General features: G+C 32.9%; 1 protein-coding gene across 5 annotated transcripts in view; it reads right to left on the bottom strand.

The window, feature by feature from the left end:
- Positions 1 to 1,363: 1,363 nt before the first annotated feature.
- Positions 1,364 to 18,245, bottom strand: part of LOC111417727 (ATPase phospholipid transporting 8B) — a 56,209-nt gene continuing 39,327 nt past the window's right edge. For 3 of the 5 annotated variants that reach the window (XM_071194930.1, XM_071194931.1, XM_071194927.1), the window contains 6 exons: positions 11,594 to 11,909; positions 11,128 to 11,402; positions 10,850 to 11,073; positions 10,567 to 10,792; positions 10,383 to 10,486; positions 1,364 to 3,146 (listed from right to left, as the gene is read on the bottom strand). In XM_071194930.1, coding sequence (XP_071051031.1) covers positions 2,535 to 3,146; positions 10,383 to 10,486; positions 10,567 to 10,792; positions 10,850 to 11,073; positions 11,128 to 11,402; positions 11,594 to 11,909 — 1,757 coding nt within the window. In that variant the 3' untranslated portion in view covers positions 1,364 to 2,534. The remainder of the gene's footprint in view (positions 3,147 to 10,382; positions 10,487 to 10,566; positions 10,793 to 10,849; positions 11,074 to 11,127; positions 11,403 to 11,593; positions 11,910 to 18,245) is intronic. The other 2 variants (XM_071194929.1, XM_071194928.1) reach the window with 2 other exon arrangements.

Consider the following 18,245-nt stretch of genomic DNA (forward strand, 5'->3'; position numbering starts at 1 on the left):
TTTGAATAAACTCACCAATTTGTTGTTGGATTGTGGATGGTAAAGAATTGGAAATTTTGAGGAAAAATTAGGTTGGATCACTAAAACAGAAAGTTAAATTTTAGGTTATTAATTAAATGTCAATGTCAATAAAAAAAATCTATAACATTTTTTGTAAAATTTGCTCTCATTTTTACTGCCATCTACTAGTAAGAAATAGATTATAAAAAGGACTTTTATTAATTAATTAAATTGAATTTAAAAAGTTATTTCAATTTAATTTTTTAAAATTAATAGTTTTATTAATTATATTTTATGGATAATTAAGAAAAATTAATTGTGATGTATGCAACCCATTACACGTTTATAAAATTTATGCAACCAAATCTCTCAATATTAAGTTATAACAAATAATGTTAATTAATTATAAATTTAAATAAACTCACCAATTAATGTTGTTGGATTATGGATGGTAAAGAATTGGAAATTTTGAGGAAAAATTAGGTTGGATCACTAAAACAGAAAGTTAAATTTTAGGTTATTAATTAAATGTCAATGTCAATAAAAAAAATCTAACATTTTTTATAAAATTTGCTCTCATTTTTACTGCCATCTACTAGTAAGAAATAGATTATAAAAAGGACTTTTATTAATTAATTAAATTGAATTTAAAACGTTATTTCAATTTAATTTTTTAAAATTAACAGCTTTATTAATTATATTTTATGGATAATTAAGAAAAATTAATTGTGATGTATGCAACCCATTATACGTTTATAAAATTTATGCAACCAAATCTTTCAATATTAATTTATAACAAATAATGTTAATTAATTATAAATTTGAATAAACTCACCAATTTGTTGTTGGATTATGGATGGTAAAGAATTGGAAATTTTGAGGAAAAATTAGGCTGGATCACTAAAACAGAAAGTTAAATTTTAGGTTATTAATTAAACGTCAATGTCAATAAAAAAAAATCTAACATTTTTTATAAAATTTGCTCTCATTTTTACTGCCATCTTCTAGTAAGAAATAGATTACAAAAAGGACTTTTATTAATTAATTAAATTGAATTTAAAAAGTTATTTCAATTTAATTTTTTAAAATTAACAGCTTTATTAATTATATTTTATGGATAATTAAGAAAAATTAATTGTGGTGTATGCAACCCATTATACTTTTATAAAATTTGTGCAACCAAATCTTTCACTATTAATTTATAACAAATAATGTTAATTAATTATAAATTTGAATAAACTCACCAATTTGTTGTTGGATTATGGATGGTAAAGAATTGGAAATTTTGAGGAAAAATTAGGTTGGATTACTAAAACAGAAAGTTAAATTTTAGGTCATTAATGAAATGTCAATAAAAAATATCTTTATAACATTTCTTGTAAAATTTATTCTCATTTTTACTCATTAATTATTTACAAATAACAAATGTCAACTATAAAAAATAAATACAAATATAACTTACGAGAGAAAAATAATTTGCTTCTTTCATTCATCTTTAATAATTAATAATTAGAAATGGGACTATGAGAACAAAACGATTTGTTTAAATAAAATAAGAACAAAATGTAAAAACGACTTTTCCTCTATGAGCAAAAAAAAAACCGATTACAAAAATAAAAAAATATAATACATCAAGCATAATACAATCGTAGTTGATTTTATTCTTAAACGGTTTATTTTGACGGATTTGTTTTGGTTTTTTTTTTAAGTATAACTCTTTTTTCGATTCGTATCAATTTTTACAAGTTAATTTAACGAATACCTTTTTAATGCGATAAATAATCTTTTTTTTTACATTTTGACTAGCATAAGCTCCGATTTTTCGCAAGCTTTATTTTTTTAATAACTTTTATCTCTACTAATATAAACCAAATACTTGTTAAAACTTTCGTTTGCGAAAAATAATACCGAAAATAAAGAAAAACATCTATCTTATCAACGAAATAAAGACAAATACGGTGAAAATAAAACTTAGTTTCTTTTTATACATCAATAATAATAATACTATTTTTAATATCACAATTATAACCTTATATACTTTTTTTATCGTTATTATTAAGAGTTTATTTTTTTATGTTACTATTAAATCATAATCTGTTTTTGTTGAATTTTTTTTCAAACACTCTCCTTTTTTACTATCTAATAGAGTACAAAAACAAAATAATTTTACATACTTTATATTGTGCAGTTATTGTTATCTGGTTCCGTTTCTCTTTTTATTTAGTTTAAACCAATTTCTTTCATTGTAATAACAATTATTTCCTTTTATTTGATTAGTAAAAACTTAATTTAATTGCGATTAAGTGCATGATATCTTTGTACCTTATACAGTAGTTTTTTTCTTTCATTAAACTTTATTTCTAGGGACCTATACTTTCTCTAATTTAAAAAAGAAAATTTTTCTTGTTTTTTTTTGGTTTTGTACGATTAATAATAAAGAATTTGTTTAGAATTCCTCCGAAATAAAATTAACAACAAAAAAAATTACCTTCACTCTCCTTTCGTTATTACTCTTACCTCTTTTTCATTAATCGTTATAAATTAATCGTATCCAAATCTTGTATAGGAGCCCTACTACTACTTCCGGCCGAACTATGTCCTACATCCAAAGCGGAAGTCGCCGTGCTTCCTCCCCCCACCGGAACGACACTCGAATGTTTATGCCCTCTACCTTCCGAGCCAGGATTAATCATCTTAACCAACCCGGGAATCGAAAAATCTGTATTCGGCAATTTCCGCATAATCTTCCCGGAAGTAATCAATCGTCCGAAACCTTCCTGATGCGCAAACGCGTATCCGGACCGTATCGAGCGTCGAGCCGGTCTTGTAGATGGCGTTCGAAGGACGTCTTGGCTCTGCCGCGATCGCATTTGTAATAGGCGTTGTTTCAGACGGACTCGGTCTGTTAATGTTGGGAACACGTCGACGAAATAGAACCGCCACGCAAGTACAGGCATTATCGAAATGATTACTGTGAGGACGGTCGTGAACCAAAAGTTCAATTGGGACATGGCTTTTGTGAGCGAGCCGACGTACGGACCGCCGATTACGTAATTGTAAAAGTAATCCATCATGAAATAGAATGCTAATGAACCCCAAACCATTATATGATTGAATACGGTCCAATATTGAGTATCTAAAGCGATCTAAAAAAAGTTAAATGATATATTTTAACTTTATAAATTCAAAATTTATTTTAATATATGCCACACACATTAATTTAATTAATACCGTTTATAACAAATATACGTCATGAGAATAGATTTAGCACAAATAACTATTTGACTATATTTTTGTACTTATCTGTTTGTAACTGTTCTTACTTAGATATGGAATTCATGTTGTAAGTTTCAATTTCAATATTTCAAAAAACTAGTAAAAAAACTTCTTACTTGCTTTAAAATAATATATTTATTTGGAATCGGTTTCGAGCAGTGTTCTACTCATCATCAGCCGAATCTACGTTAAAAAACATATCATATGACAGATATTTGAATATAAAATAAGTAGAAAAAGTAATATATTTACAACTTACTGTCATAAAGTTAGAAAACACGACTTCAATGTGAAAGTCAATAACATTAGGTTGTGAAAGTTTCTTATTAAATAATTTACATAAACTACAGAAGTGTTCAGGGTGGGCAAATTTGGGTGTTATTATAGGCTATCTCAGAAACTATAAGAGATACGGAAAAAGTAGGTGCCATGTCCCGATCTCTTTTTTCGAGACTAACCCAATCCCGCAAACACCAAACCTCTATCTTCTTTTGTTTTTAAGTTATAGCCAAAAAGTCAAATTTTCGTTATTTTAAAAAATGCTCATATTTCGTTTAGTTTTGAAATTAGAGAAATGGGGTTGATACGTTCTTAAGACACTTTTTTAAGTAGAATATACTGCCGTTGAAAAATTTTAAAAATATTTGATGATTTTAGAGATACAACACAAAGTTGTATTTTTTTAAATACAAACTATAGTATATTATGATGTTACTGAAAAGAGCATATTTTTAGCTTTCCAATGATGTATAGTACGCATGGTGTATTTGGGGAAAATAAGCGTTATTTTTTAATTCTAAAATATTAAAGATTAATATTCAACATTTTAATTATAGTAGGCGAGGAAAACGTTAAATGCCACTTAGTTACTATAGTAACGTGAGTTTACTGATTATTTCATTCATGAATTTTTCGAAACGAGTTTCCCGCTTAAAAAATCGTCATTATCTTTAAATACATAAAGCGATAAAATTAAAAAATGACACTTTGAAAATGATAGATAAGGCTCCATATCCCATATAAACATCGTTTTAATGGAAAGTCCGCTGCCCAGTTTATGATCCCTAATCTTCCTCTATCTCACCCAATTTCAAAAGAAAAGGTTGCTAATATGAAAAAACTTCTAAATCTCATGGTTGGGGAAAACTGGGAAGATACTACCGAAGATTTCATTCATTGATACCCAACTGTTCTAACCTTACAACCAGTAAGTTTAGTAGAAGAAGAGGACACAGTCTGTGATTGTTTAGTTCCTGAAGTTGTTGTTCATATTTAATTATTCATTAATTAATACGTTTCTTGTATTTTTAATAAACAAACTTTATCTACAAATAATATTTTATTGGTGAACAAAGTCAGGGATAAGACACTGAAAAATTTAAATCAACTATTCAAAGTTTTTATTTGTTGGTACAAAACCAACTTTATCCTGCATAATGGTACAAGACCAACTTTCTGTCATATTCGTGCAAAACCATACAGCAATTAGGTAGTTTGGTAGTAACTACTGTCCGAACCCGCCTACTATAATCAAAATTTTGAACTTTAGCGCTTACTATTTTGGAATTGAAAATTAACGCTTATTTTTCGCAATTACGCCATACATGCGATACATCATTGGAAAGCTAAAAATATGCTCTTTTCATAAACATCATAATCAAGTATAGTTTGTATTTAAAAAAAAAATAACTTTGTGTTGTATCTCAAAAATCATTAAATATTTTTAAAATTTTTCAACGGAAGTATTTGACTTTTTGGCTATAACTTAAAAACCAAAGAAGATAGAGGTTTGGTGTTTGCGAGATTAGCTCAGTCCCGAAAAATGAGACCGGGACATGACACCTACTTTTTTCGTATCTCTTATAGTTTCTGAGATAGCCTATAATAACACCCAAATTTGCCCACCCTGTATAATGTAGTAAGTTAATTAATGTAGCAATATATTTAATAAACACTTTAAAAAGACAGAAACAAACGACTCGGCATGGGGCAGAAGAACAACTAAGAGACTAAAAAAGTAAACCGGGACACGAGAGTTCAAACAAAAACAGAAAAATTTTATGTTGTTTTAAAAGTTATGTTATATTGTATTAAATTTTTGCTCCAATAAGTCTATTTTTTGATCTTTGTTACATTGGTGAATAAGTTTGACATTGTTGTTTATTATATGAGTAGCTTACGATCAAAAGTGGCTAAATTCAAGAACAGTAGAGTCTAACAGGACTTCTACATCCATTGTTGTTTTGTAGCCCACTACGGGTTGGCTGCCCACACTCTACGTCACACTATTTGCCACGCCCAGTTACCTGTCATTTAGTTCTATGAGTTTGCTGTTTTTAGAGATTATATGATAGACATATGTTAATACACGATTTACTTTTGAAGTTAATATGAATACGTCTACGATATACGATTGAGGTTGTTTGGTTGTGAATTAAATAAAATATATCCTTATAACCTCTTTTTAAGGATAAATATACAAAACGTGTTTCGTTATGAAAGTGATGGAAAAGAACTCAAGTTTTATTAAAAAAGTAAACAATAATAAATTTTCATGACAACGCCATGGTATAATGATTTTACAAATATTTTAATTTAACATCAGGTGGGTTCTGTGACGGTAACGCTACAACGATATAACCTCTAAAAATAGACGCGTGGCTAATGTAAAGTGTGCGGGACACTACGTCACAGTCCTGTTAAGGTGGTTACACACATAACTACAAACTTGACAAGCATCCATGATCAATCTTTTTGTACAAGCATGTAAAATTTCCCTTCGACACCACACGATACAAGTATGCTTGAACAAACGCCAGTTTGCGCTTGGACTATGTCGAGTTCGGACAACGATGCACTGGCACTGGCTGCTTTTTGCCTTGTCCATAAGAGGAAAACGCGCAAGGAGAAACGTGATATATGGTATAAAGAGTGATTATTGAAGAAAAAAAACCTACTGCCATATTAATTTACTGACAATGAGTGAATTGAAGATATATCCACGTGACTGGCATAATTATCTCAGAATGAACGAAGAAACTTATATGAACCACATCGATTACATCGTATAATTGATTTTTTGGTATACACGTGCGGTTACGCTTGCGCAAGCGGCGTTTGCATGATTAAAATTCAATCCATCATCAAGCGGATTGCACAAGCAAATTGTTTGTGCAAAATTATCCAAACACTAAAGTATACTTGTACAAAAAGATTGATCATGCATACTTGTCAAGTTTGCAGTTACGTGTGTAGCCACATTTAGATTCTCCTGTCCTTGGACGAAATCCACATTTTGTCATTTTCGGTTTTATTTTATTTTGCAACTCTAGATGGGTCTCTGCATGTTTTCCATTTCTCATTTGTGTCAAAACAGACTATATTCCATAGAAATTTTTGCCTAAATTTTGATCTGATCTATTTTGATACTGTTTGTGCATCAGAAGCGGCCAAATCCACCGTGCTGAACATATGTTCAGCAACGTTGGTTGATGGATCCTTAAGTATCTTATAGAAACGCTGAATTTCTGTTTATTGCGGTTATTACGTTGTGTAATGTGGAAATTAACATTGAAGAAGAAACTGATAACCCACGGAAATGTCAAATACGATGAGCATCGTGGAAAAGAAACCGTGATAAAATAATGAGGTTTGTAATGGCGGTAAATTTTAGATAGTATGTGTTCAAATATTTATATGCGGATATTCATCAGCTACTCCTCCGGAGATGCCTACATGTGGGCATAATACGAAGTCCTTCAGATGCTCAACAATCAGTAAAGAAATTATTTTGGAAAACTAAAACAAGATTCTTTTGAGGTGAACTTTTTTGATTTCGGATATTAAGGAAAGAGCTACAAACCATGTCTGCTGTCCAACATTTCTTAATGTTCTGGGTATTACTAAACACAGGATAGAAGGAGTGGCACGACGTTACTTCCTTGAGGGTAAGATTTCCAAGAAAAGAGGGGCGGTGATAGAAAGACCGCTCAGTTCACTTCAAAATGCGCTGCTATAAGAACATTTATTAAGCAATTCAAATGCACAGAATCCCATTACTGCAATGTACGAAAAGCAGGTTCAAGATAATATTGGATTTGGAACATCACAAACGGATATGTCTTCAAAATGTTTTCAATTAGAAAAAAAGTAAAGAAAGAAAAGCATGAGTTACCAAAAGGATCTAATGAAATAGCGTCTTGTATTTATCACATACGCGATTATGTTAATGTTTGGAAAGCTTCCTCACCATTTATTTATTCCACCCAATAGAGTGTTTGCAGGTATAGAAAAAATCATCAGAAAGAAGGAGGCACTTTCTCAACCAGAGGAATTTGACACAATTTTGCAAAGCTATGGCCAGGTATTTTATTTGGGAAGTGAAGTTCCTAATCTTGATTGGAAAAGTGAAGTTAATGCTATTATGAAGCCACCAGGGCAGTGGCAATTAAACAAAAAAAGAATAGCATTCTTATTCAAGGAGAATTTACTTATAAGTCCGAGCTAGGGGGTTATAGTGAAGTTTGTAGAAAGGGAAAATGTGTAAACAAAGGAAAACCTAAACAAAAATTTGGAGAAAATGCTTGAAATATTTCATTTTGACTCATCGTAAATATTAAGCCGCAACTAAAACAGTTTTTTTATCACATGCATATGCCAGATTACTATTTAGGAAGGTGTCTTAAGAAAAAAAAAAAAAAGCGAAAATAGCAACATAGAACCTAAATCTACAATATCTAAACTTAATGTTACTCCACATAAGAACTTTACTAAAATTATATTCAGTAAAGAAGAATCAGATTTTCTTAACAAAGGTCATAAACTGGCCGCTATAGACTTTGACGTAGCTATCACGGGAATATCAGAAAAGAAAACCATCAAACATGAATTGATTTCTCTCTTGAAAAGATTAGAAAACAAATAAACATAAATAAAACCTCTAATATACAACATTCGAATATCACAAAATCTATAAAGAAAAAGCTTGAAAAAAACAACGCAATTTTTGTTAAAGCAGACAAAGGATAATAATAGCTGACTAAAAATCCAATAACCAACATCAATAGAAAAACAAAAGTAATCAACACTTGTGAAGAAATTTTACTATACTATACCCTCAAGTTAAACATTTCGAACAATTATTTCTTCAATAGTTACATCACGCATATGAAACCTGAAATTCCTAAAGTTTACTCATTACACAAAATTCATAGAGACCTATTATATCCCTTTGTAACGATAATACTTCAAAGTTAGAATTTTATGTTCAACATGTCCAAGCTTATTGACTTCCAACCTAAATTTTCCGATTCTAATTCACTACAATTCATTCAAAATACCAAGAATATTGAACTTAACAATAAAATCCTTATTTCCTTTGATGTCACAAACCTTTATTTTAATATTCCTATAGAATATACGCTTCACTTAACATCATATTTTTGAAAAATTTTGTAACAACACTATAGTGAAGCATTTGAATGCAATTTTGGGATACGTTGTTACACAGAACTACTGCTCTTTTGATAACAACTACTGTAAGATTACTGAAAGCCTTCCCATGGGTATCTCACTGTCAGGACTTTTATCTGAAATATTCCTCGACCACATTGAAAATACTTTCATTAAGATGATTGCAACTCTTTTAAACAATACATAACCACTTTTGGGTTATGTATTGGGCTCTTTCATCTACATCAATCAGCTTCACTCTAATCTGAATTTTACTTTAGAATTAGAAAAAAACAAATCTCTTAATTTTCTCGATTTACACTTAGGAATTTGAACAATAAAATCAGTTTTACTACTACAATCCCATATGACTTTTCTCATCCATTGCCCCATAAGTTGGCAAATTTCAAGATACAACAAAAGAATTTACTTATATTTATGAACTGGTTATGGTCAATAAATTTCTGAATATAATTATCAATAAACTCCTATATAACATAAAATTAAACTTCAGAAAGATCTCTTATACTTTAAATGCATAGAACCTAAGATTTACCTAGATATACCTAAGATATAACCTAGATAACCTTATGTTATTAGTAGGAGTTAGTTTATATATTACTCTTAAACCGTCATATGGAGAGAACAGACATTTTTGAAAAATGCGAAGTTTATTCTGTAGAATATTCGAACTGCAATGGAATATACATAGGGCAAACAGGAAAAAAATTGGGTATACGAATACATGAACACAAGAATAAAATTAACTCAAACGTTTATAGACATCACATTGACACCAAACATAAAATAAACTACAACAATGTCAATATTATTCACCAATGTAACAACGCAATATTAGATTTACAAATTCTAGAGAAATAATGATTATACACTGTTAAATGATCAAATTGATATTGACTATAATCCATTATTTAAGTATTTAAGAGAAATATAATAGAAATAAATTAAGAAACTTTCACAACCAAACGTTACTGAAGTGGTGTTTTTAACTTTATGACAGTAAGTTGTAAATATATTACTTTTTCTACTTATTTTATATTCGAATATCTGTCATATGATATATTTTTTAAGGTAGATTCGGCTGATGATGAGTAAACATTGCTCGAAATCGGTTCTGAATAAACATATTATTTTAAAGCAAGTAAGAAGTTCTTTTTTTACAAGTTTGTTGAAATATTGTTCTTACTTATTACAACATTTCAAATTAGGTTGCTTAATGGTTTAACTTACAATTAGTAATGATATGGCGTGTATGAGTTTTTTGATCAAGTGTACAGGGTCTGTCACGACGAGTCTATATGTATATGGCAAACTACTGGCACTATTCTTGTGAAAATTTGCTAAAAGTGCTTGTTTCAGCTAAAACATTTTCAGTTATCCCCAACTTCCGGTTATACCGGAAATGGACCCCAACTTCGTTATTTTAAATAGAATGTACCAATTTTTATTGAATGTTCGAAATTCCCGCTAAATTTTAATATAATTTGATATAACTCATCATATATTATGTCTAGAGTGCATCATTTTTGAATTATTTCAGTTTTTTCGAACACTTTGGCAGATGCAATTCTTCACAATAAAAAGAATTCAGCTCGTCGTGACAGACCCTGTACATCTCTTATTATTCTTATTACCTGTGCAGTATTTACGATGACTAAAATTGTTGCTACAACACTGCAAAATAACATGTAGTCAGATAATCCTTGTCCATTTGCCGCCACAGCGTCGAAATAAGTTCCTGAAAAAAAAAATTATAATGTAGAAATGTACGTTTTCTTTAGGACTTATGTAAAAAGCTACAATAATTTTTATACTTACCGAATGTAACGAAAAACAAAACCAACGATACATAACATCCTTGTAAAGCACTCAATAGGAACTCTTTTTTATTGAAAAATAAGTTGATGTGGCCCGGTTTGTACAACTGAGGATAAAGAATCGAATTCTTATCGCTCACATCTTGGTCAAAAATACCAACAGCCAGAACTGGTAATGAAGTGTAAAAGAGGTTGTAGACGGATATATACATTGGGTCGAATATGGTCTACAAAAAAAAAGTCAATACTAAATAAATTATTTAAATTTTTTAGATTTCCTTTACCTGTGCGCTAAAGCCACAAAAAAAAGCATACCAAAAATGACACAACGTAAACGCAAAGTTCTTATTAAAAAAATAACGTAGAAAACTACACATCCGGTAATAAGACCATCGACCATGCACCAATAAGAGTCGCTCTAAGAAATGAAATTGGGCTATTGAATAATCCGAAGCGAGGACGGCCTGCATCCCCTCTTGACCGGAAATACCTACTCCTATATGTGCAGCTAAAAACAAATTAATTTAAAAAAATAACGTTATGATAATACCGACAAAAAAACCTTTTATCATTGAAACATCATTGGCTCCATCCCCAATGGCCAAAGTAACCGCGTGCTTATGCTTTTTGATCATTTCAACTACAAGTGCTTTTTGTAACGGCGTCACCCGACAACAAATAACCGATCGGCATTGGGTAACAACTTCCAAAAATAGTCGTTCCAATTGTGGGTGTAAACAATGTACCAAAGAATGTCCGTTAACTACAATTGCAAATCCAGCGCCGGAATCTTCCGTTTTATTATCGGGGGTTCCACTTCGATATTCAAGTTCAGTACTAAAATAATATATTAATAAATTTGTTAAGACACATAAAAAGATTTAAAAAGAGCAAGGTAAATACTAAAATCTAGAGAGAATTTATTAGAAATTTGTTAGAATGAAAGAAAAATAATCTAACTAAAGAAAAATGTGTCAGTTACAAAAGCGAACACAATATCTTTTTTAAACTCTCTTATTCGTGTCTACCTTGCCGGAGAATTTGAATTGACTGATTGAATATCATCGTCCCACCTGAAAGTGACAACGCTAACGGCGGGAGCGTGCGGTGGCGAACCGGGAATCATTTCGTTCCCGTTTCGTGTCGACGATTCGTTCATATTTCCGTTGGTCGCGGCGGGATTATTTGGACTGCGCGGTTGGTACCTGTGGACTATTTTGATGTTATCACGGAACTTTAACAGTTGTTGTTGGACCTCATCATAACTTGAAGCGTCCACAATGAATAAATCGATCATGTCATCCGTTAATAGTTGGCAAGAATATCCAACATTTATAGCAGTTTCTAAAAAAAATTATTATTTAATTTTTTGATTATTGACATTAAGGCTGTAGTCTCAGGGCTGAAAATTTTATTCCAACAGAACGCGTTTACCGTTTGATATAACCAAAAAATTTTCAAATAAAAAATTTATAAAAAGACGAACTCAAAAAATTGAGGACAAAATTGGGACAGGACAAAAAAATTGAAAAAAAAACACCAAATTGTTTAAGTTAAAACATAATTTTCGTGGCTTCTTCGCGAATTGTTCAACCAGATTATTAATAAAACCATCAAAGTTCTCAAAAATATGCTTCCTATACACACTCATCATGGCAAGACGACATCCTGCCATAGTGCTTCTAAGCCATTTTTTATTGTCCTCAAGCTGTTAAAAGATCGTTCAACAGTATATGTCGTGCAGGGTAAAGTGCACTAATTTCTGCAAAAACTTGATACACTGGTCATCTCTTCTTACGTCTAGTGCAGAAAAGTTGTGACGCTGCAGCAGGGATGCGTAATCCATTCCACGATCCGGGTATGATCCGTCCAGGCGTAGAGACAAATATTTGAGAAATCTCCTCTGAATTCTCTCCAATATAAGTCTATGACACACATAATGTGGCGACCAAATTAAAGAGCCATATTCCAATTTGGACAATACAAAGGTCGAAAATAAGGTCTTGTACACATCGATATCAGAAAAAGCACGCGAGGTGCGCAAAACGAAACCAAGCATATTCGCTGCAGAAGATGCAATATTTTCGATGTGAGGTACAAAAGACAATTTGCGGTCAAAAGTTACTCCCAGATCCTTGATTGTAGATAGTTTCTCAAGAAGAACACCTTCTATATAATAAGAAGATGGAAGAGGAGACAGCTTGCGTGTAAAAGTAACCGCACCGCACATATTGGCATTAATCTTTAGCTGATAACGGTTACACCATTCCACCAAGACGTTCAAATCCGAATGAAGACTGACAACATCACGGTCCGCAAAAATAAGTCGGAATAAATTCAGATCATCCGCATAAGCCAGTACGCTTGATGAAAATTTGTCTAGAAGGTCATTCAAGAAGATAACAAATAGACCTGACCGCCCCTATCCAAAGATTCACAAATTACCTCAGTAACCACCGCGAGGTTGGTAATGGTCGAACGACGCTTGATAAACCCATGTTTTTCCGTTTTTCCACATTTGGTTGACATACCAGGTGCCTTAATATATTCAGGCAAATTAAAATCATCAAGGATAAGGACAGGATAATTCAAAACTTTATGTTCTAGGGCGTCCAAGAAACATAGTAAATCAGGTTGCGGATTATCAGGAGGTATGTACAACACCACGATATATTAGGTCACAGACCATAAAGAGCACTTGCAAATCAACACATCGATAAGTGGTACTAAAGCCTGAATGTCTATAGAATCAACCAGCTCAACATTATGATGATTAGCTACAGCAAGCAGAACTCCACCACCTCTGTTATGTCCAACCAAATCAAACTTACGATCAGCTCGTACGACTCTGTACTTATCCACGAATAATTCATTAGATCCAAGATCCGAATTTAAATTAGTTCCCGATAGAGCAATCAAATCATAGGTACAATCAGAACAATTAACATAAAATTCACGCGTTTTTGTACGAAGACCATTAACATTTTGATAGTATACATTAACAGATTGATACATTTTGTTGGGCAAAATCAGTTTTCCGAAGCCTTGACAATTGAGGGAATGCCACGGATGTACTTTAGTATCAAATCCTTTTTGCCAGACTCAGTTCTTGTTTTTAATTCAGTCCTCGCCCTCCTATAAAGATCAACCTGGAAAGGAGTACGATCATTCGAGACAGAGATGTTCTTAAATTCATTATGGGATTTCAAATTCCGCATATTACGAAAAATAAGCTTAAAAGAATTATGATCTGATAATTTTACTCATATAGGCCTAGATCTCGCGGTATTAGAAGCGTCAAATTTACCACAGCGAAAAGGCTGTATAATAAGTTCAGTAACCCCCAAATGCGTAAATAGTTTGCTTAGAAAGGCAACATCCGCATCACCTTGTTCTTTTCGTGATAAACCGTGGGATTCTGGAATATTATAAATCATCAGATTATTCTTCCTACGCTCGCATTCCATCACTTCGTGTGTAATTTTTTCGGAATCAAAATCAGTTAAAGAATGTGAAGATGGCGGAGTAACATTTGATTTCAGAGCAGCAATATCCTTCTGGAGAGAGAGTATGACGGCTTTCAGACTGTTTAAGTCATTCCCCAATGAAACGCACGAGACGCATGGGAAAGAGAGACCCTTCCCCGCATGAACCTTGCGCGCCTCAGCCGCAGAGACATCGACACAACTAATATTAAATATCTTGCTACAGACGTAGCACCTCACAGTGCGATGTTGTTCGCACTGGCGATTACAACAGGCACATTTATCCATCAGGCGTATGTCCACGACGATCTAAAAGGAAGGAGAAGGGATAACACTCTTCACACCTATAGTGCCCGTTACGGTGACTGACAACACAGAAAGGCAGACCCCGGAGAAGGAAAAAGGATAAAGAGAGAGTCAGGAGTAGATCAAAGGAGACAATACACCACCCAGAGTGCGATAGCAAATCAATCCTGTTTCTTACCGAGCAATGAAATTGCTACGATAATCTCAATACCAACCAAAGCAAATAAACAAATTTAATAAAGACAAGCATTCGCCGCTATAATCACTTACTAATTACGGCAACGTGAAGCACGAACATAGACTCACACTTCGGTAACAAATATACCTCAGAATAACTAGTCTCACCAAGCAAAACCAAGCAGCAAACACAGCGAATATGACACGTGCACCTCTCACTTGTTCACGCGCTTGAACAAGATTGTTCTGATGTTGTTGTCTCTCAACAATACGCAGCACGGACTTCATGTCTTCTCCCAGTCCAAGTTTTTCTGCAACGATAGTAGTCCCTAATAATTCCATTTGTGGCGTTTTCTGGACCGCTACGGTGGTTTTCTATAAATTCCAAAAGGCGGCTAATGTGCTGGGATGCCTTAACTGCATTCAAAGCTACGGATTGGAGCACGTTTACTACAGGTTCCATCATAGCCGAGTATTTGGCTGTCAAAATAAAGCTGAGAATAAACGAAGCTCTAGAAGCTGCTGCATGGAGCTGATAAGTATTTTTTCTAGTCACATTATTTATTCTTATTTTCTTCCCGTGACAAGGTTTCAAAGGCCTCCATTATAATAGGAAAATTCTCATTCAAAACACTAATATTTTTGTGTTTCTCGCTCCACCTTGTTTCGCTAAGCTTGGAAATATTTGGTATCAATTTGCGTCTCAAAATTGATTCTTGAAAAAATTGTAATAATATCTTTGATGGTACCTTCCTTTGATGAAGGAACAAAGCTTTTTTTATATTTTCTGCGTAGGATTGCTTGCACACCACCTTCTAAACCGACACATTTGTCCGGATCAAGATCTTCTTCTGCCAAAAACTCATCAGTGACCCCCCTCTGCCCCTCTCTGGCGACAGTATGTACATAATATATGTTTATTTACAATGCATCTTTTATGATCTTATCGTATTTTTCGACCATTTCGTATGAATAGAATTTTTTCAACTGCTTTGAAATAAAACTATACAGGTGTATCTAAATTGATGCGAAAGATTTTAAGGGGTGATTTTTCAACGAAAATTAAGGAGGGTATTTTATATAACTTTTTGGTTAAAACCACTTCTCCTCCAAATTACAGCCCTCTAAAATTAGGGGAAAGAAATTGTTTTTCTTTTATAAATCCACTATGGAGGAATTTAGAAGGATAAAATTTGGCAGATAAGTATTGCTATACTCTGTTTTTAAACCAGGAGGAGTTTTTTAAATTTGTCACCAGATTGACCTTGCACGTGATTGGTTGAATGCGAGGAAGGTTCACACACAGGCAATTTTGATTTTGAATTTGAAGGTTAGGTTATTGATAATTCTTCAGTTTAATAATAATAATAATGCCTTTATTTCCCACCTGTAATAATATACGACAACATAACATATCACACTTCCACTAGACGATCTAATACTAAACAAGTGGGAAATCCCAAGGTGCAGTTCAACCGCTGAATGCCACTGACATGCAGCGGTTGCTCTTCCACTAAAACCTTGAAATCCAAAATTAAATTAATACCAAAAATTTTCTTTAAATTAATCCGAAATTAAATCAACAAAGCAAAAAGAAAAACAGAACAAAAATGTCCTCGTCCTACTCTTGCATTGACTGTGGGTTCACATGTGCATGGATCGATTGAATAAAAAACAGATTAGTAAGTAAACAACAAAAAATAAAACAAAAGAAGTAATATCAGTCCTGCGACAGAAACGTAGTAGAGAAAAAATGCTTTCTGAATGCCGGGATGGACAATGATCTCGTCCAAGGCGGAATGCGGTTATAGACTTTCGATATATTGTAACTATATGACCGTTCAAAAAGCGCAGTCCGATGCTGCGGCATGGTAAGCAAACCCCGATTGCGGATATTAATATTATGAACATCCGTTCGAAAAGTTAATTTTTCGTAAAGATAGGGTGGCGTCTTATTCAGAACCACTTTGTGGAACAAGGAGGCTGCATGATACTGGCGTCTATTGGCCATATTAAGCCATCCGAGGTCAGCAAGTTTGTGAGAAATATGTTGGTGTCTACGAATCCCAAATATCAAGCGCATACAATTATTCTGGGCCATTTGAATTCGCCTGGCATCCCGCCCATCAACACACGGACCGTAGACTACATCGGCATAATCGAAATGAGACAACACTAGAGTATTTAATAACAGCTTTTTAGTGTTGGTAGGCAACATTTTCCTGCTTGCATATATATTTTTTAAGTTCATATAAGCTTTTTTCATACAATTACTAATGTGTTGTCTAAATCTTAGGTCCGTATCGATTTGTAATCCCAGATTTCTGGCTGACTCAATACGATTTAAGGTGACACCACTAACCTCAACTCTAAAATCATTTAAAGTTTCCTTACCCCTAATTCCACCGAATATCATATAAGTCGACTTTGCGGAATTGAGTTTTAAGCCATGGCCCCCACTCTCCCTCACCAAATTCTCCAGATCCCCTATCAATACATCATTAGCCGCTGCAGCCTCCGACACAGGAAAATCAATGTAGACTTGTGTATCATCAGCGAAACAATGCATTTTACAGTTCCTCACCGAGGACTGCAAGTTAAACGTGTAAATAATAAACAATAGTGGCCCCAATATGGATCCCTGAGGAACTCCAGAAGGAACCGGAAGGGGATCCGAGTATTCGTTGCCCAACCGAACCAACTGACGGCGACCAAACAGGTAACTCCTCAAAAGATCCACAGAACAATTTTTTGTATGTTTCGTATCATTGTTGTAAATTTTGTTTAAACCCTTTTGCGTCTTAAATTTAATTGAGTGAAATCTGTTCTTTTTAGAACAAGGTATGGATCGCGACTCTAATCGCAACAAATTTCACCTCCGAAAAAGCGTAAATTGTTGAATTTAGGACACTTAGCTTTGTTTGAAAAGCAAAGTATCCTAAATCTCTACAAGCAATACATTAATGACGAAAACCCAATGACAATTAGTGATATTGTTGATAAAATTGTCGAGGTTGCTGGTAAGAAAAACGTTTTAAAAATTATATCAAGCCAAATAATGTTTTATTTGTAGGGGTAGCAAAATCAACTATACCGTGTGGTGAAGGTTACGAGTCCCAAAGAGCTAGGTGGGGATGATTTTACTAAAGTTTCCATACGCCAAATTTGTCACAGTTTCTTTTATAAAAACGAAATTCCAATTTTGAACAAAATTATAAAGGAGCTACACAGTCATCCAGAGTTACCAAAGCTATCTCGATCGTCACTGTATAAAGTGATGAAAAATATTAATTTCAGTTAAACCACTACCTTCAAACATCACATTTTGATAATTTATTAAGAGCTGAATACGAGTTGTTATAATGTTTTTTTACGACAGTATTTAAAAAGTATTAAAAACTATCGCTGTGAAGGACGACCAATTTACTATCTAGATGAGATATGGATTAATGAAGGTCATACAACAAAGAAAGTGTGGGTAGATGAATGAATTCAGAGCAAGAGGCAGGCATTTATCGAAGGGTTAACTACGGGACTTAAAAATCCATCAGGAAAAGGAAGACGATTAATTATACTGCATGTTGGTTCTGAATCAAGTTTTGTTAACGGAGGATTGTTAGTTTTCGAAGGTAAAAAACTACTGATTACCATGAAGAAATGAATGCAAAAGTATTTGAAGAATGGTTTCAAAATCTATTAGAAAAATGACCTG

Source organism: Onthophagus taurus, chromosome 3 (assembly GCF_036711975.1).
Source record: "Onthophagus taurus isolate NC chromosome 3, IU_Otau_3.0, whole genome shotgun sequence".
Taxonomy (NCBI): domain Eukaryota; kingdom Metazoa; phylum Arthropoda; class Insecta; order Coleoptera; family Scarabaeidae; genus Onthophagus; species Onthophagus taurus.